The following is a 27,160-nucleotide window of genomic DNA, read 5'->3' on the forward strand; positions in this document are numbered from 1 at the left end:
AAAGTAAAATAAAAAAACTAAACAAAACAAAACAAAAGAGTGCTAAAAAAATCTACTACTAAACACGACTTTTTGTGCAAAAGAATATTAGTGCTATAAAAATATAAACAATTATTAAAAAAAATTAAACTTTATTGAAAAAGAATTATATAAAAAAATTACAAAAAGTGTTTTTATAAAAAAAAAACAACAACGACAAAGTTTTATTAAACTAAAACAATAACAACAAACTTTTAACTAAACTGCAATAAAAACAAACTAATTAAAGTGTTTTCCTTCAAACAAAAAACGAAAAACAGTTAAATTGTTTTCTTTTTGAACAATTCTAACAGCAACATTTTCATCATTATTCTTATAATTTTACAATTTTGTCATAACAATGGCTGTGCCCTTTTATTTGCCAGAGGGTGGTGCCGATGATACCGTATCATCCGGCGGCACCACTTCATCCGATGGCGCTAGCAGTGCAGCTAGCTCTTTGCAATCCTCCCCCAATACCACCTCATCGGCCACACAAACACCCATGCAGAGTCCTTTGCTGCCGGGTGATTTATTTATGGCCATATACGAGGTCTTGTATCGTTGTTCAGTCAATTCAGGTGAGTTATTACCAAAACAAAAAATTATCTTTACTAGAAATTTTCCTAAAAATTATTTTTTGCCCTGGGATTTCGAAAAGGTTTTTTGAGATTTTTTTTTAAATTAAAGAATGAAAAATTAAATAAATGATTTTTTTTTTAAAAAGTTAATTTGAAATTTTTTTAAAAAAGCGTCAGAGGTTCCCAAACTATTTTTATATGCATTATTAAAAAATGAGAAAATAATTTTTTACCATTGCAATCTAAAACTAATAAATTTCCTCGAATTTTTCAATTAAAAAATAAAATTAAAAAAATTCTGTTTTTTTTTTTTTTTTAAAAAAGTTTTTAAAATTATAATATTTGTTCAGTATTTTTTAAAGATTTCACTGTTTTTCATTTATATTTCATATTTGAAACCAACGAAAAAATATTTTTTTAAAAATTTTGTTTAAAAAAATTTAATTTTCAATAAAAAGTATAACTCAAACATTATTTTGTTTAAATTTAAAAACAAAAATTCTCTGGAAATTTTAAATACTGAAAATTAAAAATAACTGAGTACTACTTAGTTTGTACATGCAATGGTTGTAATGCAATAAACACCAATTGTGATGAAATTCATAAATCATACACGAGTGCATAAATGCAAGTACCGACATGCAGTTTCTTGTCATTAAACTTTAAATGTGTAAAATGTTTACAATAGACAAATTTAAATGATTTGAAAATTTTAAAATGGCATTAGATATATATTTTCAGTATTTTCTTTGTAATTTTATCTGTTTCAGTTCTGCAAACTTATTTGAATTTTATTTTTCGAATATTTATTTCAAAATGTTTTGAATTTTTTTTTTATTTAAAAGCAAAAAGTTTTAATTCAAATATATTTCATTCAATAATTATAAAGTATTTTTTATAATTTTTTTTTAACATAAAATTGAAAATATTTGTTTAATTTTCAAAATTTAAAAGAAATGTTTTTTTCTTTTTGGAGTTAATAGTAAATTTTTATGATATGTGGGTTTGTAAATCGTATTAAAAGTACGATTCGGTTTACAAACTTTTTTGAATTCAAATTTTGTTGATATTGATTAAAAAAGTTTTGAAATTTCTTTTTTAAAAAGAATATAATTTTGAACAAAACTACATATTACAATATTTTAATTTTTTATTTTTTTATATTTTGAACAACAAATTGTTTTTTAATTTGAATTTATTTTTCTTCATTAAATATAAAGGATTTGTAGGTTTTAAAATCGTATTGAAAATATATTTTGAATATTTTCTTTACTTATTTGAATTTATTTTTTTTAATATTAGTTCAAACTGTTTTTAATTATAAATATTATTAAAAAAAATTTTATATAATTTTGTAAAAAATTAATTTTTTTGAAATTTGATATATAATTTGATTTGAAACATTTTTTTCATTATTTTTTTTTTTAAATTTATTTGTTTCAGTTCGACAAACTTAATTGAATTTTATTTTTCGAATATTCATTTCAAAATATCTTGATTTTTTTATTCAAAAGCAAACAGTTTGAATTCATATACATAATAAATTTTTTGCTATTATTCAATAATTACAAAGTATGTATTTTTATGATTTTTTTTTACATAAATTTAAAATATTTTTTTTAATTTTCAAAATTTAAAAAAAAAAATTTAATTTTTTCTAAAATTATTTAAAATATTTTTTCTGATATTTTTAACTAAAAATTTAATTATAATTTTTGATATATAATTTTAAATTATTTTAAATTTAAATAAGTATTTGGAATATTTTTTTATATTTTCAAAATTTGTTCAATGAATTTTTTTAATTATTTTTCTGAAAGATACAGTTTTGTTTTAAATTTTTTTTTAATTTTAAAATAAGTTGACAAATACTATAAACAATTTGTTTAATATTTCAAAACAATTTGGCAAATCTTTCTGATTATTGTATAAAATAGTATTTTGCATATCTGATTGCAATTATTCTTGAAAATAAGCTTAAAAATTTATTGTTTTTAGTCTTATCAACATAAATAATAAATTTATATGGCCTAATAGACCTTAATTCCAACAATTACTCTGCAAAAACCGTACTGAAGTCAGTATTAATAAAATATATTTTTAGTGGCTCATAAAAGTTTTTGACAATTTCACACATACAGAAAAACTATAACTTTAAGACATAATTCACACCTGGTTTAGAGTTTTTTTGTTTTGTTTTTAACTTACAATAATAAGCCAATAGTAATTTTAACTGTCATAAAATTGTAAATAAAAATTCACGTACTATAACAATTAAATTGATATCAAATTACCACTACAAAGCACTTTTTTATTGTTGTAGAAAACTTAAAAATACTACAATTAAAATCTTTTTTTTTTTGTAAGTTTTCATCAGCATTTATGTCTTAAATTACCTACAACACGATAAGGATGGTCATAAAAAAATTGCTAAACTAAGCAGTTTTTAAAGAAATTATTGTTGAGTTTCTAAAGTAAAAAAAGTACTCTTACGAATTTATTGTTAAATTGGCTTAAATTTAACTGTATGTGTAGTTAGTCGTAAAACTTAAATGAGTCATTAAATTAAAGGTGTCTTTGGCCGTTCATATTAGATATAAATAACACAGTACAACATTTTTCAGTTCATTGCTTTGGGACTCAATTCTGACAATTGCACGTGAAAGTAGCCCCAAAAATAAGAACTTCTGCATCATTAGCTTTGTCAAGTTGGCTGCCGTAATAATTTAATGACCATACGAATTTTTTTTCCTCAAGGTGGATTTTTATCACTTTTTCTATATTTTAGCACGGTTATATCTCGTATACCGTACGGAATATCTCTTTTGTGGCTGAAGCAAAGTTGTAGATATTGAATAGTAGAAAAAAAGTACGGAACATACCTACCCGAAAAAGGTGCACCCAGTGCCTTAAAAATCGCAAAAATTCCCATTTTTTAAATTTTTTTAACCAATTTTTCATCTTTTTTGCTCAATAACTGGATTACAAATCCAATTATGGACCGATCACCATGAAATTAGATCGTGTGATTTGTGTCTATATGAATGTTATTTATCATTACTTTTGTATGTATACCATCATTTTTAACAGATTTATTCACTTTAAAGTGATTTTCGGAAGCGGGTCTTATATGGGAGCTATGACTAATTATGGACCGATCATAAAAAAATTTGGTACATATAATTTGTTCGGACCAAGGACGAAGCCTGTTGAAATTGGCTGAAATCGGTTCATTAGTTCACCTTGCCCCCATACAAATGCGCTCCCGAAATTGGACTTTATCGGTCATAAATGTTTAATTTATATATGTATCTACACTAATTTCGCTCAAAATAAGTTTTATATATATAAAATTCATGTCAAAAAATTTTATTATGATCGGTCCATAATTATTCATAGCTCTCATATAAGACCCGCTTCCGAAAATCACTTTAAAGTGAATAAATCTTATAAAAATGATGGTATACATACAAAATTCATGATAAATAACTTTCACATAGACACAAATCACACGACCTAATTTCATGGTGATCGGTCCATAATTGGATTTGTAATCCAGTTATTGAGCAAAAAAGGTGAAAAATTGGTTAAAAAAGGGCATTTTTGCGATTTTTAAGGCACTGGGTGCACCTTTTTCGGGTAGGTATGTTCCGTACTTTTTTTCTACTGTTCAATATCTACAACTTTGCTTCAGCCACAAAAGAGATATTCCGTACGGTATATGAGATATAACCGTGCTAATATATAGAAAAAGTGATAAAAATCCACATTGAGGAAAAAAAATTCGTATGGTCATTAAATTATTACGGCAGCCAACTTGACAAAACTAATGATGCAGAAGTTCTTATTTTTGGGGCTACTTTCACGTGCAATTGTCAGAATTGAGTCCCAAAATCATGTGTTGTACTGTGTAATACAATTAACTATTGCTTTTTATTCTATAATTTTTATAGCAAATAAAAAAATAAGAATTGATTGAAAAAAATATTAAAATATGTACTACTTAAATAGAAAATGGTAAAGATATAATGAAAATCGTTTATAGTATAAACAAAACATTGCAACTGAAATCAATAAAATGATTTTCAAAATTTTCAGTTTTGAGTTCTTTACCTTATTTTTTACTATTTTGTTTGAGAGTTATTTCTTTTTTAGATTTCAAAATCTTCAAATTAAAAATTTTCAAAATTGAATTTTTCTAATAAAAATTAAACATACTTTTATTATAGATGCCTTTTTGAAGAGTTTTATTTAAATAGTAGTATTCTCAGTTATATGAGTTTAAGGAATCATCCAAATCGTTCTATATATGGCCGAGATAAACAGGTTTTAGAAAAGTTTCACATAAATCTCTCAGAAATACCTTCTGAATTGTATGTGCTGAAGGAATCATCTAAATCGGTCCATAAAGAAAAAGTATGTTTTTAAAATGTTTGGAAAATTTTTTATATCGTGTTCAAAATAGAAGACGCCTACTTTCGAGTGGGCATAGCTTCAATATATCAATTCATATATAGACAATATACTTACATATCAAATTTAAAGTATTTCAAAAGCCTTTTAAACGAAGAAGAAAATCTGAAAATTTTTATTCCAAGTTTTTAAAAATCCTAGCTTTAATTTAACCTATAATACGACTCCGAATGTGCTCAATTTTAAATAAAACAGAAAAACTAGGTCATATACAAATTTAATATATTTCAAAACATTTTCTTTAAAAATTAATTTTCATTAAAACAGACAGTTAGTTAATTGAACTTTTTTTCAAATTTCCTATTAATCATAAACTCTGGCAATTTGCCAAGATCTAAGGTCAGTTTTTTGTTAGGCTTCCAGTTGATTTAAAACTTTGTTAAATGGGTTTGTCTAAAGCTGCTGGTAAACTTAAGCCAAAACCCAAGTTAAAACAACTAACAAACTCTTAAAGAAGTATATACATATGTATTTTTGTACTTTGGGAAACTTTAATCGTATCAGTTCAGTTAAGTTGTTACAATTTAAACAAAGTGTGTTTGTCGCGTGCTCATGTTTAAATAGTGTTTTTTATGGTTTTATTTTTCTTTAAAAAAAAACAGTTTTCAGTTTTAGGTGGCTTTTGGTTTCATATTAAATTTTATGTTGTTTATAATATGTATCTTATTGCATTTTAATAGGCCTTACACGCCCACTTTGTTTTTTCATTTGTTGTTAAACAAAAAAAAAATCAAGATTTGTTTTCCCTGTTACTGCTTTAATATTTTGTTATGCTCGCGTGCTTATGTAGAGTTGTAGTGTTTTAAAAAATATGTTTTTTTTGTTAGTGTGTTAACTTGTTTCGAGTTGTTCACATTTTGGCTTAAATGCAAAAAATATAATAAAAAAAATGTTGCTAGTTTGTCTTTTGGTTCAAGCTCGAAAATCAGGTTTATTTTTTTCTTGAGCTTTATGTGTATTTTGCTTAGTATCCTTTGGCTTAAACTAGTTTTATGTTTCTTTTTTTTCAATTTAAACTCACTGACCATTAGTTGGCTAGTAAGGTTTGTGGTGGTGCTTGCATTTTGCTGGTCACCTCTATGTTGGTTAATTTATGCCAATAATCATGTTATGGTTGGGTTTGTTTAACAAAAACAAATACTAACAATTTGCCTGCTACTGGTATTGTTTTTAAATGGAACATTTTAATTAAAAGTTTTATTTAAATTGTTTTAAAATCACAATACAATTAACACGTACAGATTTATTTTAATTAAAACTTTAAATAATCAATTTTAATATTTATAATATGAAATGGAATTAGTTCTGACTATATTTGAAGCTTTTTTATAGAAAATCGTATAGAAAATGTTAAGTCTTTTTTAAACCTAAAGCATTTTAAAAATGATGACTCATCTTTTTAAATCAACAAAACTCTGACATGCAATAATCTGCATCATTATCATCCTCGCCATTTCTCATTTTACCACAAGAAAACACTAACAAAAACATAAACAACTACATACTTTTACATAAACACCGTTATTCTGTGAGTAAATGTTATATTTTTTTCTCTAAATTCTCCTCTCATCAAAAAAGAAAACAAGATTTCTTCAAAACATTGAACACAAGCACACAGACATCATCATCATTATCATAACGGTTTTTTTTTAAATTCACACTCATTAGAACTTAACAGCAACAACATGGAAGAGGACATCATCATAATTCCTTTAAACACTAATACAACAAACACTTTCTCACATGTATTTGCCACTTTTTTTGTAATTTTCTTCATTTTCTTTTTACATACATACATACATGTGAGTTTGTGACAAAGAGAAAGAGTTTTAAATAGAAGAATAAACCCTTTATTGTTGTTGCTGCTGCTGCTGTTTACATCCTTTTCCGGTATAAATACAAAATCATGTTAACGTTTAACTAAAAAAGCCTATTTTTTATGCTCCACAGCAGCAGCAGCAGCTTTAATGTGTTAAAATTTAAACGCCTGTTTGTTGTTGTCAGGCGTTACAATCATCTCTTACTTATACATTCACACATTCATGTTAAATTTTTCACTTACACATAGAAAACTTACTAAAGGCAATGCTCTTGACTTTGCTGGCTGGTTTGGTAATGGTTTATTTACATATTTCTGTTATATATACCATTTATTTTTGTTTTTTTTCCTTTATTTATTTGTTACTTACCATATTTTTCAAATACATCAACATTTTTTTTATATATTTTTTGTTTATTTTTATTACTTTTATCTGAAATTTTCCTTTCCTTGAACAAATCAGCTGTTTTCTGCACAAAGTCTGCACGATATTTATTTTGTTATACATTCTGTTTTGTGCTAACGTTTTCTTTCTTATAATTATACTGAAATGTTTATATTTTTCCTTTGGTTTGTTTTGCTCAGCAACTTCGTTTTTAAAATAATGTAGCCTAAAACAGGGCGCGTTCCCATTTCGGGATTTCCTTTGCTTTACATTATAAAAAAAATCCTTTAAAAGGAAATCTATCAAAAATAAAAAATGGCGGCAAATATGGCCGCCTAGAAACAGCTGCTTTAACAAGAGGGCTCGTCGGTTTTGCTGTTTTATTATTATTATTATTTTTATTTTGTTTTGGATTTATATTCTTTTGCCGATGTTGTTAATCGTACTCACGTGTTTTTGCTGCTGTTTTTCCGTTTATTTTTTGTAAAATTACTTTGCTCATTATTCAATGCCATTGACTTTGTTTATTCTTGTTTTTTTGCTCAAAAATTATTAAACTTTTCTTTTTGCCATTATACTTTATACTCATTGCAGCAATTTAAGCTGTTTTGTTTGTTGTTACTTTGGCTAACTAGTCATCCGTAATGCGTCTATATTTTTTATATGCTTTTCTTTTTTTTTATTTGACGAATTTTCCTTGTCAAAGGCATGACTGACTTATTTTTAAAGTATGATTAAATGTTTAAAACAAACATGCTTTGATCCTGTTGTTGTTTTTTTTTAAAGATTTTTATATATATTATATATGTATGTATTGTTGTTAGATTTGTGTTATTATTTGATGTTTCTTCTGGTACGTGCTTAAGTTTTGTCTTTATTAGTTCACACAAGTTTTCTCTAGGATTTGAAGTGGTCTGTAGAAAAAAGTATAAAAAAATAAGGAAGTTGCTTTAACAATACAAACAAAAAACACATGCTCAGACTCTTTTTTAAGAAAATTGTTTTGTATTCTTGTTATAGCTCTAGTTTTAAATATTATTTCCTTAATGTAGGCAGTTAAAGAAAGCTGGATTGTACAAGTTTAAGAGGTTTTAAGAAAAAATGTTGCCTACTTTAGGGGTTAAACCATTAAACTTAAAGTACTGCATATTTCCCACAAGTTTTATGTTCTTTAAAAGACAATATTATTAAATTTAAAGGATATTTAAGTTATTTTATGAAATTTTATTTGTGAAAACATGATTTTAGTATAAAAATATATTTTTGTATAAAAAAATAACTTTTGTTACAAATATTTTTTTGGTGAAAAAAGATATTTTTGTTTAAAAAATTATTTTTTGGTTAAAAATATAGTTTTAAACAATCAAAAAATTATTTTTATGTCAAAATTATTTTTTGTGTAAAAATTAATTTTTTATAAAAAATTATTTTGGCGTAAAATAATTTTGTTTGAAAATGAACATTATTTTTTTTTGTGTAAAAAGTACTCTAGAGATGAAAAAATACTATTTCCATATTATTTGGAAAATTTTCCTTCTTTGATTATTAATATTGCATACTTAAGGGATTAACCTACAATATCAAAGAAGTGCCTACTTTTATGAGGTGGGATAAGTTTTATGTAACAATGACAACAAAACTCTTAATTTGATTTTATTAGCAATTATATATACATTTATTATAGTGTTCAATACACAAGTTAAAACCCCTTAATTGATTAGTAAATAGCTTGTGAAATTATTTTCTATTACTATTATTTTGTACAAGCAACTATTACTCACATACATATATTTGCTTGCATTGTTTTTATTAATGATTTATAATATTTGTTTAACTTGCCATATCAAACAAAAATTATCTAAATTAAATAATAAACCAATAAATCTCTCAATGCTACTGATAATATTAAATTACTACAATATTAAAAAAAAAAACGTTTTACAAGCAATTATTAATCATCATCTACATCTTCACACTTTTGGTTTTATAAACTAAAGAAACAATAGTGTAAATAATAAAAATCAACGCAATTAAAATAATTATAAAAAAAACACAACAAAAGTATATATGACTCCTAAAGAAAATTGCACGTTTTGTTGAAAATGAAAAACGTAAAACAGAAACTGATATAGAAATAGACAAAACTTGTACACTTGGAAAAATTAAAACGGAAATTATGTGTCATAAGTTTGTTTATTTAAAAAAAATATAATAGACAATGGAACAAAGAAGAGATTTTTATTGAAAATAAGGAGAATTGTGATTGAAAACCAGGGAAATTATCTTAATTTTCGAGGGGTCGATTTTGTTATTTGAATTCTAATGAAACATTGAACAGAATACTTTGTTTTAGTTCAAATAATATTGAAGATGAATTTTAAAATAGGATTTTGTAATTGAAAAATTTGCTGAATAAAATTTAAAAATTTAATTCATAATTTTTTTAAGTTTAATGTAATATTCCAATTCAAATGATTTAAAACTCATTAAAATTCTTTTAGTTTTTAAAAAATTTAGAAACTTTTTTACTAACAAAGGTTTAAATTAATTATAATTTCAAAACTAAATGCTTTAATTTCCAGCTAATCTTTGTATTACTAAATCTTTAAAAATTTCTATTGTTTTAAAATTTTGATGTAGATTTTATATGTGTATTAAGTAGAATCTTTTTAATTTCTATAATTATAGAAATACATACATATATATTTGTTTTTATTTATGCCACCATGAGTGTTTCCATTCATTGCCAAGCCGGCATAAGTTGAGAACACAAATAAGTGTGTTGTGCATTTAATTTTCCTCGAGCGAGCATTACCACACACATCTGACAGTTAATTATCGCAAAATGTTAATTGTTGTTGTGTAATTAGCTGAGCTAAATAAAGTATTTTTAAATGCATTGAATAGAAATCCAGCCTCTATTGAAAACGGCGCACCACTTGCAATTTCATTCAGAAAAAATTCAAACTATTGATAAGAATATTACAAATAAAATAAGTTTGCTATTTAAATGTCAGGGTTACAGAACACAAATATTATCAGTTTTTTTTATTTATGTTCCATATTGAAGTATAGGAAATATTCTAGTTCAATTACATTCAAAGCAACACCTTTTTTTAAATAAATTTAAGTTTATTGTAACAAAAAAAAAATCAATAATATTTCTAAACAATCAATGAGATGTCCATCAAGTATTTTAGACACATGACAAATGATTGTTGCATAAAAAAAGTGTTGAATCTTAATGAGATTAAAATGTGGTTTTGTCCAAAATTGGTGTTAACAGAAAAAAGTAAAAAAATAGACATTAAAAACATGACAAGTTTAACATGACAAAGTGTACAAAGAATATATTTTAAAATGATTTTGTTTAAAAAAAACAATAGCTTTTGTTTTTTTTTTGCTAAAAATCTTAATTAACACAAACTATTTTTTTGTGGGTAATTAGCAACAAACAATGCCTCAAAAATTTGTTGTAATTAATTAATTGAGTTGATCTGTTTATGGTCAAATATTTAGTGTTTTTTTTTATTATTTTGTTGTAATTAATACTTTATTAGGCCTTTTAAATTAAAGCGAAATCCTCCATTAAATTAACTTTTCATAAAAACAAGTAGCAAAAATTACAAAATTTTAACAAAAACATGCGGATGTAGAATATAAATGTGGTTTTTCCAAAAATATTTTCTTAGCTTAAAACTACATAAAAGGACATTAGCTGAAATAGAATTTATAAGGAAATATTTTTGTGTGTAAAATTAAATTTTCTCATTGTTGAAATTATATTCAATACAAAAACATTTTGATTTCCTATTACCAAAATAGTATAGAATTCGTTTTTCCAATTAAAATTTTCTATTTTAGCAATTGTATCGTGCCTGCTCCTTAAAGTAGGCAGCATTGTTATAAAATAATTAGCTGTGTTCACACCAATAAGGTTTTGGAGGAAATGTTTGTGTTTTATTTTTTAACTAATAGTTATGTTTTATTTCAATATTAACTAGCTGGAAATTTAATATTTTAAACAGTCTTTGAATCAAATGCATTTGTGATTATTTTACTAATCATTTTTAATAACAACTCAGATGAATATTTCTAAACTAAAAAATGTATTAATTTAATTCAATGAATTTATTTAATTTTTTAATTGATTACAAATAAATGTATAGATTTCTTAATCCTCAGCATATTAGCAATTAATCTTTTAAATCTAAAAATCTTCCTCCCTCTCCAGTTTTCTAACGGCTGATTTAATTGAAAATAGCAGAGATTTAAAATGTTTTATACTTTAATTTGGATTAAATCCAGCTTAAAGTCCACTCATTTGTTTGGAAGATTAACATAAATATGAAGATCATGAGCCAGTTTCTATAGGATTTCCAAAAAATCTTTGTATATTAAAAAATATTAATGTTTTAATATATAGGAATACTAAAATCTAACTCTTCTATTTTCTCAAATTTTGTGAGGACCATCATTAGAATTGTTAACAGTGATTAAATTAAAAAGTGTCCTTAATTAAAGGCACTGCAATTAATTGTATCAATGAAAATTTGATAGAATTGGAAATCTTATTTAACTCCTTTAAATATCTGTAAAATTTAAGTGTTTTATTTTGTGTGTGTTTTGTTTTTCATTTATAAATATTTTGGTTAAATCTTCTTAAAATTCAATGCAAAAACTCACCAAAATTGGTGCAAGCTTTACACAAAACAAATAATAATTTTATTTTATTTGAACAACAATTTATCCTCTTATGGCTTTAAAAAGTTGTTGAACTTGTTGCATACAAATATGGCAGGATGTAGTCTAGATGTTGCATATGAGATGATTGATTTTGATCATGTTGTAAGGCCCACCCACAGATCGGCAATGATTTAACACAAAATAAATGTAACTGTTTTTTGTGTTTAATTTGATTTGTCACCAAGTGTTTTTTATTGCAATAAAAACAAATTTCACAATAAACCGTTTTTGTTCATATAAGGTAATTAACGAAATGTTTTTTTAATTTGGAATTCATTATAAAATAACGGTTGTGGTTTTAAAAAATATGTGTTGTGTCATGTAACAAATATGGTTATTAAGTTTAAGTGATGATTTCATATAAAATTTTCAGAGGCTTTAAAAAAACGATTCATCATATTGGTTTTTAAGGAAAATAAATAACCTCTTTGAGCTTAATATTATTACTTGCAATTAGTTATTGTTCAAAACAATATGACCCTTAAAGCTACTGCTGCTGTTTTAACAATTTTTTGTTATACTAATTGTGTAATTATTATAAACGTAAATTATTTTACTTTGACCCACAATCCTTGATCTCAACTAGTGCTTAAAGCTTTTATTGGTTGTGTTACAGGCCACTTTTTACAAGTATTTAAACATATGACAGTCTACTGCTGCCGCTGCATCAAAAAAAAAAAAAAAAAAAACAAGATCTTTTAACAAAACATTTTGTTAATGATTATAAATTTTAATTTGCAAAATACTATACAATAATATTCTTAAACTAAAGACCTTAGGCTACAAGTATTTAACAAAACTAATGGCTTAGAGGGAGGCAAAGGGGACGTTAGATTTATACTATTATTCCAAACAACAAAACTAACTACAAACTAAATAAATGTATTTTTCATTTTGTTAAATTAAATAAGCAGCAGGCATTAGCTGTTGAAGCGTAAAACACGATTTACAAAAGGAGTGGTTTAACTATATTACCAGCAACAACAACAACAACAAAAAACCACAACAATATAACAACATCATATTTTAAAAGACAATTGTTGTTGCTGCTGCTGCTGCAGCAATAAGATGCATTAACCAACATTACTGAAATTACATTTGAAACAAGTTTGATGACGCTTGATGTACTACGAGTATTCATTTCATCTTTTTTTTTTCAAGTATTTTTCTTGCCAATTTGTTTGTAGTGGCTGTGGTGGCATGAATATGTATTTTTTAAAGTCTGTTAATTTTTTTTAAGATTTTTGTGCAGCTGTACATTAGGACCATTGCTGTTTGTTTGTGTTTACAAATGCTACAACGAGGTTTTTACTATAATAATTCACGTGCTAGTGCCAATTTTAACCCTTTTGGGGCTGATGCTAGTTTTCAATATGAAAAAATGAGGGTCAAGAGCTTTAAAATTATCTAGATGTTTCTCTGAAAATAAGACAACTGATAACCTTTCCATTTCCTTTATCCCACCCACTCGAATTTTTAACTACCAATTGTTGGTCGATACGAAATGTGAAGGACCTACTTTTTAAACTTTGATAAATTTGAAGTAAGACTTTTTTGCACTATTTTTAAAATAAATATTTTCTTTTAAAGAATTTTAATATAAATAATACGTTTTCGTTGTTATTAGAAGAATATGTCATATTTTAATGTAGATATTTCATTATTGTTGTCTTAAAAGAAAAGTAATTTTCTCCGTTTTTAAAATGAAATATTTAAGGTTCGAAGGAACCATAAGAAACTCCACCAAATTTAAACCCAATAGTATTTGTTTATTTTTTAGATTGTTTTTTTATTATTGAAAACATTTGAGATATAGTTTTTTTTGCAATTTTTTTTTTACAAATTTCTAATTTTAAATATGATTTCTTGTTTGTAATCAAAAGAAGTTGTGTTTAAAATTAATTTAATTGTTCAGTTTTAAAAATTACGGTTCGTAGGACCAACATTTTTTTATTAAAATTTTTTAAGAATCATATGTTAAATGTATACAAATCAGTAGGTTATTTATTTTTTTGATGAATTTTTTATTACTGAAACAATTTGAAATATGTATATGTTTTTTGTTAAATTTTTAAAATGAACTATTTTATAAGAATTCTATTAAAACATATCTCAATTGTGATCAGATATTGATTGGTCCTGATTTTGAAGTGATGTTTCATTATTCAACAATTAAAATAAGGATATTTGCTCAATTTTATAAATTTATTAGTTATGGTTCGAAGGACCAATTTTAAAACCCGGTTAAAAATCAAATTGTGAAAATATTTTTTTTTATTATTGTTTTACTTGGGATATTATTTTTATCTTACAATATTACGAAAAGTCTTAAACAACAAATAGGTTTTTAAACACAAACAAGAATTATTTTCAAATATATTTATTTTTATAGTGCCGTTTTTGTACCATTCCCTGTTTAAGGGTTAAACCAATAAATGCAACTAGTTGTATTAGATTAAAAAAAGCGCGCGCTTTACTTCAAAACAAATTTAACCTTGAAAAACCAGCAGCATCGTTAAGTTTGTATATATAAATATTTTTTCTATTAAATAAATTGTATTTATACATTTTTTCTACATTCTGCATTTGCCATATTTCGTTTATAAACAATTGCAGCGTCATTAGCAATAGCAACAAAAAAAAATTAAATTAAAAGAAAAAAAATAAAACAAAACTAGTCTTGAAATACAGTATTATTTTGTTAAGAGCAGGCATTTAAAAACTCTATAGAATTTTGTAAAATACAATCATTGTTATTTAAACAAAAAAGTCAATTTGCATAATATTTAAATTATTCATTATAAATTATATACTCATGTGTTGTATACATATTTATTCATAAATGAAACATCTTAAACATATGCTTTTAACTGCATCTACTAGATACAAAATAATCAAACGTGTGTTTACTTTTTTTTTTTAAATTCATGTTAGAATAATGATAAATTAATTACAGAAAAAATAAAATGTTGGTGTTAAAATGTTTATGACAATTTAGCTATTTTTTTTTTCAATTCTAAAAAAGAAGAAACTACATGTTGGACATGATACACGTGATTTTTATGGATTTTCAGTAAACAAAATAAAAAATTATAAATAAAAATTAAAAAAATTATTTATAAAAAGTTGCTAATCTAACACAAAACAAACCACAATAGATTATTTATATACATATATATATTTATATAAACACAAATAGCAAAAAGTCATACTGAGACATAATGTCTAGCAAAATTTGTGTAATCTATAGTATTCGAACACACGAGTAGTAATTTATAGCAACCGTTTGCTGAAATAAATACAACTCAGTATCTAAGTACTTGAGTATTTGTTGTTATTTGTGCTGTAATTCTTTTTATTTTAAGTATGTGACTGACGACTGACTGTACGTTTGCAAGTTTTATTTAGTTTTTGTAGTTTATTTCTTTATGTAACAATTCAAAACCAATAATTTTTCTGTCATTTGTTGCAGCTGACAATAATCAATCAATTCCTGTGATAATGTTTAATTTTGAAAAATTTTCAACAAAATTTTTTTGAAATTGTAAAGCAGTTGTTATTAAATTTGTTGTACAAGTTCTTATTATTTATTTAGTTTATTTTAAATTGCATGGCGTTTTTTTTTGTTGTTCTTGGAAACCTTGATTAACAATTAAGTTTATTTTTTGTTTGTATTGCAAACATTCTAATAAACATGAGTAGAGTAAAAACGTGATGGAAATTTTTATTTAAAACAAATTATATGAGATGAAAGGAATTATTTGTGATATTGTAGTCTACTTTAGGGAGTAGAATTCCCTGCCATGGGGATTTAGTTACCTTGTTGTTAGCTTTTAAAAATGGGTTCAAATAAATATTGTGAAACAAAAAATCAAAAACCCTTGTTATATTTCCATATTCTTTCGATTTAACTACGAGTTTTTAAATAAGTATTGAAATTGGTTTTACACTTAAAAAAATATTTCACCAAATTTTAATATTTACATTCAAAAGTGAACAACTTTTGAACTTAAATATTAAACATTCGAAGGACCATTTTTTTTTAAAAATTTTTTTATTTTAATATGATTTCTTTGTTGTCATTAGAACAAGTTGTCCACTTTTATGACTTGTGTATCATTAATGTATTCTTTACTACGTCATTTGCTCTGCGGTTGGGAGGACCTATTACTTATTCTAAGATTTCTTAAGAAACCTCTTCTAATTGTAAACAGATTTGTAGTTGACTTATTTTTTAAAGATTTTTTATTTAGAAAGTTTGAAAACTTTCAAAACAGTCGTCTTCAAAATTAAATTATTTGCTCACTTTTAGAAGTTAACTTTTTACAGTTCGAAGGACCCACTTTTTTTGATAAGATTTCTTAAGAAATATCTTCTTATTGCGACCAGATTAGTTGTTGTTTATTTTTGAGATTGATTTTTCATTATTGAAGTCAAATAAAAAAGTTTAAAAAATTTGAAAATTAACTATTTACGATTCGAAGGACCAAAGTTTTTTGCCAAGATTTCTTAAAAATCGTATTCTAATAATGACCAAAATAGTAGTTGTTTCGTGAATAATTTTTCATTATTGAAATAAAAATGTTTGCAAAATATTTAATATTAATTACGATTCGAAGGACCAATAAATATATTTTTATAATAATTAATTAAATAATCTCTCAGCTATAATAATATAGTGGTTAGACCTTATTTAACACTAGTAGTTCATTATTAATGTCAATGGATAAAAAGTTCTTTGAACAATTTGAAAAATTAAAATAAGCTATTTACATTTTGTAGGACCAATTTTGTTTTAATTTTGGCAATGAAAGTTATTGAAATTACTATAACAAAATCAACTCAGTTTTTATACTTTCCAAATTTTGTATGTACCACGTAAATTTGTGAAAAAAAAGCTTTGCAAAATGGCAAATTAATTATAAATTTGCATACATTATTACTTATACTCAGATTAATGTTTCAATTAATCTAGTATTATAAATAAATTCATTAAAAATTCAACAAAAAAAAAACTCAAATTATAAACTTTTATTACACAATTATAAAGCATTTGTAGTAATCAATTTTAATACTCTAAATAATAAAAATCTGTGAAATGTTGACATACACTTTACATATTTAATAAAGCAATTATATTCTTTATAAATTGCATATAATTATGGCGCCTGTCAAACGCCTACATACATACAATACTTACTTGCGACTACGTAAGAGGGAAAAGACAGACAGACAGTCATACATGGAGATTGTAGTTGTACTATATTCCATACAATTTTCATTGTATAGTAAATATATTAATAATTTATATTATATTGTCGTAATTTTTATTCCCCAAGCAAATGTTAATACTGACAACAAAAACCTGTACAATAAAATATAAACAAATAAATATATTTAAAAAGATTTTCTGTCTCCTCGTCTTCATTTAAGTAAACTGACTATTGTATTTATGAGTATTAAAACTTACAGGCAATTGTTGAAAACTTTGTACAAAGCGTAATTTTTACTTTAATCAAGCCAAGTGGCCAACCGATCAACCAGCCAGCCAGCTAACCAACCACTTTACACATCTTGACCCTGAAAGTGTGCTACACACACTGCACCTGATTATTAAATACTGCCATGTAAATGAATGCGCTCGGTCATTAAGCCAATAGTAATAAAAATACAACAAAAAATAAACAAATCTGAAAAATAAACTGCATATACTGTAAGTCAGCAAATGGTTGAGTGATTTTTTTAAGAAATAAAATAAATTATGCACATCACTTGAGTTTAAGTAAAACATTCATGTGTGCGAATCTTGTTCGTATTAAATGATCCATGCCAAAAAGGTGTACATAATTTATATTTACTTAACAACAACATCAACAATAATAAATAAACAAAAACACAAACACATAAAAAACCTTAACAAAATAAACTGAGAAACAATTAAATAAAAATTAACATAAAATTCTAGACAATTATTACAAGATTACTTTATTTATGCAAATTATTTTATTTTACAAAAAAAAAACTATGAATTTAATTTTAAATTAATTCGTTTCAACTGGTAATTTGTTTGTTATCATTAACACTTTTAAACAAATCTTTATACATAAATCAATCTAATTTAAACATTTTTAATAAATAATAATTTGAAATTAAACAAACAAAATACATATAAATTATAGTCTAGACTTTTCCTTTAGATAAAATTTTACATTTGTCATCACTAGAGTTCGTTTAAAAAACTGCAATTCTTTTACCCTCATAAAACTTTTTAAAAATTGTGGGAAGTTTCAAGCAGTTGAGTTGAGCGTTATAAATATTATGCAAAATTGTTTATGACAAAACCTGCATGTTTTATGACTGATTTAAATGGTGATTGTCATATAAAGGTAAAAGATATTTTATGATGGCACAGACAGCCGTAATTTTTTTTTTTTTTATAGATTTTCGCGCAAAATGCTTAAAAGTCATAAAAACAACTGTAAGTCGTTAAAGAAAGCCAAAAAAAAAAACTAAAGCATTAAAATGATATTTATGGCAAAAGAAAATAAAAACTAAAGTTACAATCAAATCGAAATAATTTTTAAAAGCTGGCTGATTTAAAAAGCTTTAAAAAATAAATTACAAAATCATGGGATTACATGAAAAGCTCCAAACCAATCAGGTTTAAATCGGAATAGCTCTAAACCAGACAACAACATTTTTATAAACTGGCTTGCAAAGTAAGCATAAAACTTTTTTTAAAATGAATTAAATTTGAAGCAACAGAAAATTTAAAAATGACGAGATAAGTAAAGTTTAATCGTTATTAGGAAGTTTATAAGAATCATGGAAAATAATTTCGTACAAAGCTTTTAGGCTGCAGTAAAGTTTAGATGTTAATGAGAGTCGTATAAAGCTTTTAAAACAGCTTTATAAAATATAAATTAAAAGTTTTAATCGCAGATCGGAAAAAATACTCAATTTTATTCCAGACATTTCAATTGCAAATTAATTTGATAAAAGCTTTATATTTAAACTTGATATTAAAGCTCTCTGAAGGTTAATTAAAAAGTTTCTAAAAAGTTTTAACGTGATTTTTAACGCAAATCCTAAAAATTACCTAATTTTATGCAAGAAGCTTTAATATTATAAAAGATTCTTAATAATAAACTGCTTAAATAACTTGAAAACTTTAGTATAAAATCATTAATGCTCTCTGAAAGTTTAGTATTAATTGGAAAATTTATAAAAATTTTAACATAATATTTTCAGCAGTTCTGACAAGTTTTGTGTAAGAAACTTTAAAATTGTAAAATAATCTTAAAAATAAACAGCTTATAGAAATCTTACTTACAGTTTACAAAAAGCTTTTTACTATTTTTAACAAACTGTAAGGTTTTTAAAGCTTTTTATTATAGAAAAGGTCTTAAATAAGACTTTAAGAAAATGTCAAAAGTTTTATAAACGAAAATTCATATTTCCCAAAATATTTTTTTGTTTACCTACATATATATAGAAATACATTTATTGGGATTTAAATTTACTAATCTCCTTATATATTTTTATCTCATTTGCAGGTGCACCCGTTTTCCAATACCCAACGCCACCCAGCCCCTCGTGTTCAGTACATAGTCCCTCCTATACAGGAGGAGAAGTATTCTTTCCACGTAGTCGCAGTACACCCAGAATACCACGCACAAGTGTCAGTTTTGCTGCCGGCGATGAAGTGAATTTCTTCCATCAAACAGCGCCTGCCTCAACAAGTGGCAATGCACAAACTCAAACTACACAAGCACCTCAGTCAGCTCCACCAGTACCAAACAGTCATCATCATCACAGCCAGCATCAACTCTATGGCCATCATGGTCATTTTGCCTACCATCACAGCGGACCAGGCGGTAGTTACTATCAGTATACACCGCCACCCACACCCAACACTGCCACGGCTACCACCTCAACGGGTACTTCAACAAGTGGTATGTCGCACCGAAGTTTGCATCGTTCATTCTCCGATTCGGCCAGAAGGTAGGTTATGCTTTTTTTTACTTTAACTTATCTTAATGAGAGACCTCAATAACTAATAACAATAACAGACGAGACGAGACGAGACGCAACGAAACTGCCTTATTTGGCTCCAAAGTCCATTGCTCCTTTGTAATTATATTTAAACTTTTAAACTAGAAGTTTTTTTAACATGTTCAAAATACTAATTCTCCCATGACTTGTCTATAAAAACAGACTTTTAATTACCACAACAGCCACAAAAACATCATCAACGACTACGTCGACATTCAGCATTAACAATAGCGCCTTGTTATTGTAATATATGAAATTAAGATAAGCTTCCTACTCTTCCCATCATCAGCTTCGAAATTAAAAAAAAAAAAAAAAACTATACTTAATTTTGTATTTATGTATTTGTGCCATATTTCTTAATCATAAATATTATTTTATTAATGTCTTTTTGTTGTTTTGTTTTGTTATTTTATTTTTTTGTTTCTGTTAATTTTGTTTAATAATTAATAGTTGTCATATGTTAAACTATTTAATTGCAGATCACGTTTAACCTCAACGGGTGAAGATGAGCGAGAATATCAAAGTGAACATGAGACCAGCTGGGATGAGCACGATGATCGCTATGATAATTTTACAGCAGGCCGTGAAAGGCTGCAGGAATTCAATGGACGAATTCCACCGCGTAAAAAGAAAAAGGATGTGCCAAAAACCAAACCAGAAAAGAAGGTAAGTTTTCTTAAAGATTTTTTTGATTTTTAAATTACCGACACTTTCTTCACTGCCAAAGTTGTCTATTGTGTCTCTATTAGCCTGCAAGTGTGTTTATTTAAGTATGTAAATCTGAGAAATACATTAATAGTCTTGACGAAAAGGTCATTAACTCATATTTCAAGCTCATAAAACAACGTCAGAATCATTACAAATGTTACACATTTCCACAAACACACACGAAAGACTATAAAAATAATGAACAAATTAAACGGCAGCAAATAAACGTACATACATATGTACAAGGAAATTTTTCTACAATACATTTACTAGAAGCAACATCTGTTAAGTTTTTCAAAAACAAACAGTAACTAAACGTGCTGTTCGATTTGAAATTGAAAATAAAACTAAACAAAAAATACAACAGAATTAGGAGAAAACAAATCATTGTCGTCAATGTGTAGAGCAATAACACGCTTCAAGCAAGTGACAAATTGCCAGTGCAAAGTATGGTTAACAACCTACAACACAACACAACAACTGCAACAGCAATTTGCAATAGCAGCAATCAAGTCAAAGTCATAAAATCCAACCTAACGACACTTAAATACAACTCATCTTACAATGCGTTCAAAAGTCAAAATCGAACAAAAAATTATAATATTTTTTAAAAATTACATACATACTTGTAAAAGTAGATACATATATAGTTTTCTTATTTTTTTTTATTTTATAAAAAACGATGGATGGATGGTCTTAAATACTACAACTACTTACGTTCGAACATACGTACATTTACAAAATAAAACTGACTACAACCTAAAACTATAAATAAAAATGCAAATTTGCGATAAAAATTAATTGCGCAGTGCTAGAAGTATAATAAAATTAAAAATTGCCATACATACGGTTCTATATACTCGTATTTTATAATGCGAATATGTATATGAACAACAAAAAAAAACTAGTAAAATACTCCTTTCTTAGTTTTGCACTGGTCACGCTACATCTTAAACTGACAGACTACTTAGTTGTTTAGGAAAGTTGTGTCACAGAAGATTTATATCAAATAAATTTGTAAACGGAGTTTAAAATTAAGCAGTAACCTAAAAAATCAAGTCTGAACATGTCCTAAGGTTAAGCTTTTTCTATAAAAGCATTTTTAAATTCCTAATAGAATTGCAAAAATTCTATTTATGGCGAATGTTGTTTTTGGAAATTGTTTTAATGCCTCTTGAACGTTAATAAAAATCCATTGCAATAAAAGCTCATTTTTGAATTCTTAATAAAAGTTAAATTTGTCTAAATCCTAAAAACTTCAGAAAGAGCTTTTTCTGTCATTATTTTTTTTATAAAAATGCTGTTTGCGATGCAATTTCTTTTAAACCCTTAAAAACTTTAATGAAAAGCTTTGATTAAATTTTAAAAAGCTTATATTTAAAATGTATAAAATAGTCTTCATTTAACTAAAGCAACTTTATAGTCGAATTTTAACATTACAAAGTTCATTGCTTAAACTTTAACGAAAATCTTTTATTAAATCTTGAAAACCTTATATATAACCTGTATAAACTAATAATCTTTATCATTTGAACTAAAGCTATAAAGCAAAAATATTTTCAAACATATTTCTAATACAAGTTTTCTCTCAGTTTCAAGTAAAAGTTTTCCAAGTTTTTCTTTACTTGAACTTCTCCAGTTTAAGTAAAAAATCAGATTATAGAGTTTCAGTAAATAAATAGAGGTCAGCATAGTTTAGCTAAACTTTAACAAACTAGCGCATAAAGTTTAATATAAAGCTTTTCTTAAATCTTAAAATGTAAATCTTTGACTTTTGTAAATTCATTTTCATTTAACAATAGAAGTTTTAAAACTTTTCTTTTTTCAATTTCAAGTAGATCTCTATTTTAGTATTTCCATTTAATTCTTTTAGAAAAAGGTCGACGATTATGAAGAAGTAAATACGTAGAATAAGTCTGCTAGTTTGCTTAACTTTAAAAAAGCTAGCACTTAAAGTTTTACAAAAAGCTTTTATTAAATTTTAAATTGCTTATATTCGATCTTCATTTAACCAAGAGGAATTTGAAAGTTAAAGTTTTATGTAAAAAAAGTTTTTCTCTTCTTATTGGAGATTGCCAAAATATTTGGCTGAAAAGCTTTTACTTTTTTTTTTGAGGGTAAAAAAGCTTTTTCCCAATTTCATGTAGAGCGTTTTCTAGTCGTTCTTTATTTAAACTCCTCTAGATCATTGTTTTAGCAACAAAAAAATAGTCAAAGATTATAGAGTTGTAGTAAATATATAGAAAGAAGTCTGCTTAGTTTAACTATAAAAAACCGCGCCCTGTCATGTACTTTATACCCACCATACGTTTGGTTCAGTTTTTCCTTTGCAAATATTTTTTTAAATTTTTTTTGATATTTTTTTATATTTATAATTTTTTTTATATTTACAATTTTTTACAAGCCTTTTTTCGTTGTTGCCTCTTACATACATGTGTCACTCTAGGAGCTGTGTAGTATAAAACAATTTTTGTTGTTTTCTTTTTTTGGTTTTTGTTTTTGTCAGTAGAATCACTCGTACTTCAATAATTTATAATGTGAGTTTCATTTGTGTGTTGTTTTAGTTATTTTATTTTGTATCTTTAACTCGTGCTGTGCAACGAGTTGAGCTTTAGAGAACAAAGGATTAACTATTCTAGAAACATAAAGCAGAAGAAGCCAAGACACTGTTGTTTTCAGTATTTAAAGGTTGTTACAAAACTTTGCAATAGTTTATGTGTGTATGTTTTTGTTCACATTAAACAATTAATTTACAACGCAATTTTGTATGAAAATTATTTTTTTTAGCTTTTTTGTAAATGGCGCGATTAAATTAATTAAAAATGGGATTGTAATTAAATAAATTTAAAATTACAACCAACGACGATGACAAAATAAACCAGCTTTACATGACAAGTTAAGTAGTTCTATGAAAATATTGGAAATTAATGAAGTTTAAGAAAAGGTGGACAATTTAGTTAAGATATACGACATTTTATAAATACAATTTGGGGAAACATATCCTTTTTATATAAATTTTTGTTACTTTGTTATACAGATTTAGATACTAAATTTATAATATAAAAATAATACTGAACAATTTTTGTATTTTACTGAACTTTTTCAAAAAGTACCTTTTTTGATACTTTTTCTTTATATGTATTTTGGTACTTTTTGATAATATTTGTTTGCTTTTTTTTCTATAATGTTTATTTTATTTTTGAATTAATTTTTGTAATAAATTTTAACTTTTGGTACTTTTCTGAAGGTATTGCCTTAGTCCTCCATTTATTAAAATCATTATTTCTAACATTAAAAATCCCCCTTGATTATATCTATTTCTAATAAACAATAATAACTATAATTATATTTAAACAAATAAATAACTTGAAACCTAATCTCTAAATAGACTAAAGTACCAACGTATATAAATATCCCGGTTACTATACCCCAGAGTATAATAAACACGCACCAAGCGTTAACATTATTTCTAACATGTCTGCAACATTTAATCACAGCAACAACCCCATAGTTAAAACACATATAAATTGTTATAATTTTGTAGCCCATGTTGCGGGAATAACTAAAGCAAGGTGGTGACCCAGTTTAGCTGTAATAACACAACAATTAAACGATCTGTTAGATAAAATAGAACAAGAGCAAGAACAAACATGCTGCTGCTTTTATTGAAAACCCAGATGAACACTGAGTTCATAACATTGACCACAAATATTGACCTCAATTTGGGGGATGATTTTTTTATTTTTTTGTTAAGGACTATAAAATAAATTATTTTTATGCTGTTGACTACACAACAATATTTATAAAGATAGGGGATTTTCTGTTACACTAAGATTATTTATTATGTTTTTTTTTCTTTTTTTTTGTTTAACGTGCCAAAAATCTCTAACAATAGTTAGATAATTATATTTAATAAACTTGCTTTAGTTTTTCCGTTTGGCTTTACAAAAACACTTGTTTTTTGTGACATAAATTATTTAATTTGACATGTATTTGTAGTTTTATATTCAGAAATAATAATAAAATTTTGTCTTAGTTACACTTAATATTTTAATATTAATGTTACGAATTGTATAGAAATTGTTATAATTATTATAGATTTTTAGGACATTTATTAGAATTTATTGCTCAAACTTTTTTTTATAGATATTTGCATAATTTTTATGAGTAAGTTTGAATGATTTAAGTGTCATAGTTAATCGAAGTTTTATTGAGAATTTTTTCCACACATGTGTTAAAATTTCTTTATAAATTAATTTATATACCAATGATAATGGTACGGAAAAAATTAAAGTTCTATTTTAGTTGCAAACTATGTATGTAGTTAAAAAAAGTACCAAACGCACGTTTTTGAAAAAGTATCCAAATTAATTTTGGAACTAGTGTTAAGCTTTAATTAATACAAAGTACTTTTTTTAAAGCACGAATTTACTATACATATTATGGTATATCAATATACTTATTGTATCAAAGGTACCTTTTTTGGAAAAAGTACAAAACTTCATTTTTGAAGAAGTGCCCAAAAGAAATTCTGAAGAGTACATTTTAATAAATATTCCGAGTTATTTTTTTTAAAAAGTACCAAAGTACTTTTTTTTCCAAATGTACCAAATTTGTATCTCCTAAGATATTTTAAACTTATTTTCCTTACATCTTATGTAATTTTTTATTATTTTCTAATTGCTGTTATAATTTTCTCTCTACTTCCAGGAACAAAGCTTTACTTGGCCTGCTGTCGTCACAGTCTTCGTTTTTGCCATGGGCTGTGGCTTTCTAGTAGCCCGATGAGCCTGCACAATATTTTGAAAAAAATGAATATGGAATTATTATTATTTTTTTTAACGAAAAAAAACTTATTTACAATACAAAACCGAAACAACGAATTTATTTTCACAAAAATAACTAGTTCATTGTTTGAGTCAAACAAAGCCACATAAAGGATCACAAAGGAAAAAGTCGGCGGGCGCATTTACAACCAACTCAGAGGTAAAACATAAAACAAACGGGATTTACAACATTACAATAAATGGGGTAAGCAACAATAACAGCAACAACAACAAAAAAACAAGAAGTTTTTCTATAGTCAAATTAGTATTTACTTAAACAAATAAATAAAGAATAGAAAAACTTCTTTAAAAAGAAAGAAAAGAAGTTACAAATATTTTTGAAAAAATACAAAAGAAAACAAACACACACAATTTAGACTGGCAGCAAACCACAAAAATATTATAATATAAACAAAATAATTTTTTAAATAATATTAAATATATGTACTCGTATATATGCATATTTATATGTATAATTATAAATATACAAATTACAAAATGATACTGATTTTTGGTCTAAACACAACTTTTTTGATAAAATTTTTAAACAAAAAGAAAAAATGAAAAACTATTTTAAGAGAATTTAAAAAAATAAAACATATTTTTGGTATAAATATACAATTTTTTTTTTGATAAATATTAAAGAAAAACAAGAGCTTAAACATTTTTGTTATAATTTGCAAAAAAAAAAAATTGAAAGAAAAAAAATCACTTAATAAACATAAACTGCCTTTTTATACAGTATTTTTACTTGACATTTAAAATAACACTTAACATTCTTCATTTTTACAAAAAGTATTTTCATACCAATATATACAAAAAACCATGAACATTAAATCTTACAAGTCCTTAACATTTTTGTTTTAAAATTTATTAGTTTCCCACAAACTTTTTTTAAATGAAATTTTTGAAATTTTGAAAAAAAATGATTTTAAATATTTTATAAATTTTTACGATTTTTTATATACATTCAAATAGTTTTGAGAAATCTTTAAATTATAAAAAAACAGTTTTGTTACAAATTTAAATAACATAAGTTTTTTAAGTTTGGAAAAATCTTTTCATTATAAAAAAAATTGTTTTGTTGCGAATTTTTAATATTTTAAAATAAATGTTTTTTTTTAAATTTCCAAATTTTATAGAAATTAAGAACAATTTCTAATTTAATATAATTTTTTCTTACAAAATCATTTTTTAATCAATATCCATTTTTATGTTGCCAAGAATTGTCCATAAATCTTTTTAAATATTTAAAAAATATTGAAAATATATATTTGAAAATAAGTTTGTTTAAAATTTATTGCAAATATTAAAATATTTTATAAATTTTTATTTATTTGTTTAATTTTAAACTAAAATTGTTGAAATTTATAATTGTCTATTCCAGTACCAAATAGACCTATGAAACTTGTTGGGAATTAATCAAAAAAACCAAAAAAGTTATTGAAATGTTCAGTACGGGAACGATTTCCTGTCAATTCTGACAAGATCAAGCAAATTTATTATACAATATTCCTTTAATTATTTAATTTTTTAATATCAATGTTTT

At 25.0% G+C, this 27,160-nt stretch overlaps 1 protein-coding gene across 1 annotated transcript; it reads left to right on the top strand.

Annotated features, from left to right (window-relative positions):
- The first annotated feature begins 313 nt into the window (after nt 1-313).
- On the top strand, nt 314-26,232 carry hid (head involution defective). The gene is made up of 4 exons (XM_065504934.1): nt 314-599; nt 19,579-20,026; nt 20,557-20,743; nt 25,496-26,232. The coding sequence occupies exons 1-4, from the start codon at nt 380-382 to the stop codon at nt 25,571-25,573; spliced, it is 933 nt and encodes a 310-aa protein (XP_065361006.1). The 5' UTR covers nt 314-379; the 3' UTR covers nt 25,574-26,232.
- The last annotated feature ends 928 nt before the right edge of the window (nt 26,233-27,160 follow it).

Source organism: Calliphora vicina, chromosome 3 (assembly GCF_958450345.1).
Source record: "Calliphora vicina chromosome 3, idCalVici1.1, whole genome shotgun sequence".
NCBI classification, from domain to species: Eukaryota; Metazoa; Arthropoda; class Insecta; order Diptera; family Calliphoridae; genus Calliphora; species Calliphora vicina.

Bases quoted from the DNA above. Each gene is read 5' to 3' on its own strand.
- hid (XM_065504934.1), top strand. From the start codon at position 380: ATGGCTGTGCCCTTTTATTTGCCAGAGGGTGGTGCCGATGATACCGTA. The intron at 600-19,578 runs GTGAGTTATTAC...TCTCATTTGCAG, and splicing joins TCGTTGTTCAGTCAATTCAG to GTGCACCCGTTTTCCAATAC. The intron at 20,744-25,495 runs GTAAGTTTTCTT...CTCTACTTCCAG, and splicing joins AAACCAAACCAGAAAAGAAG to GAACAAAGCTTTACTTGGCC.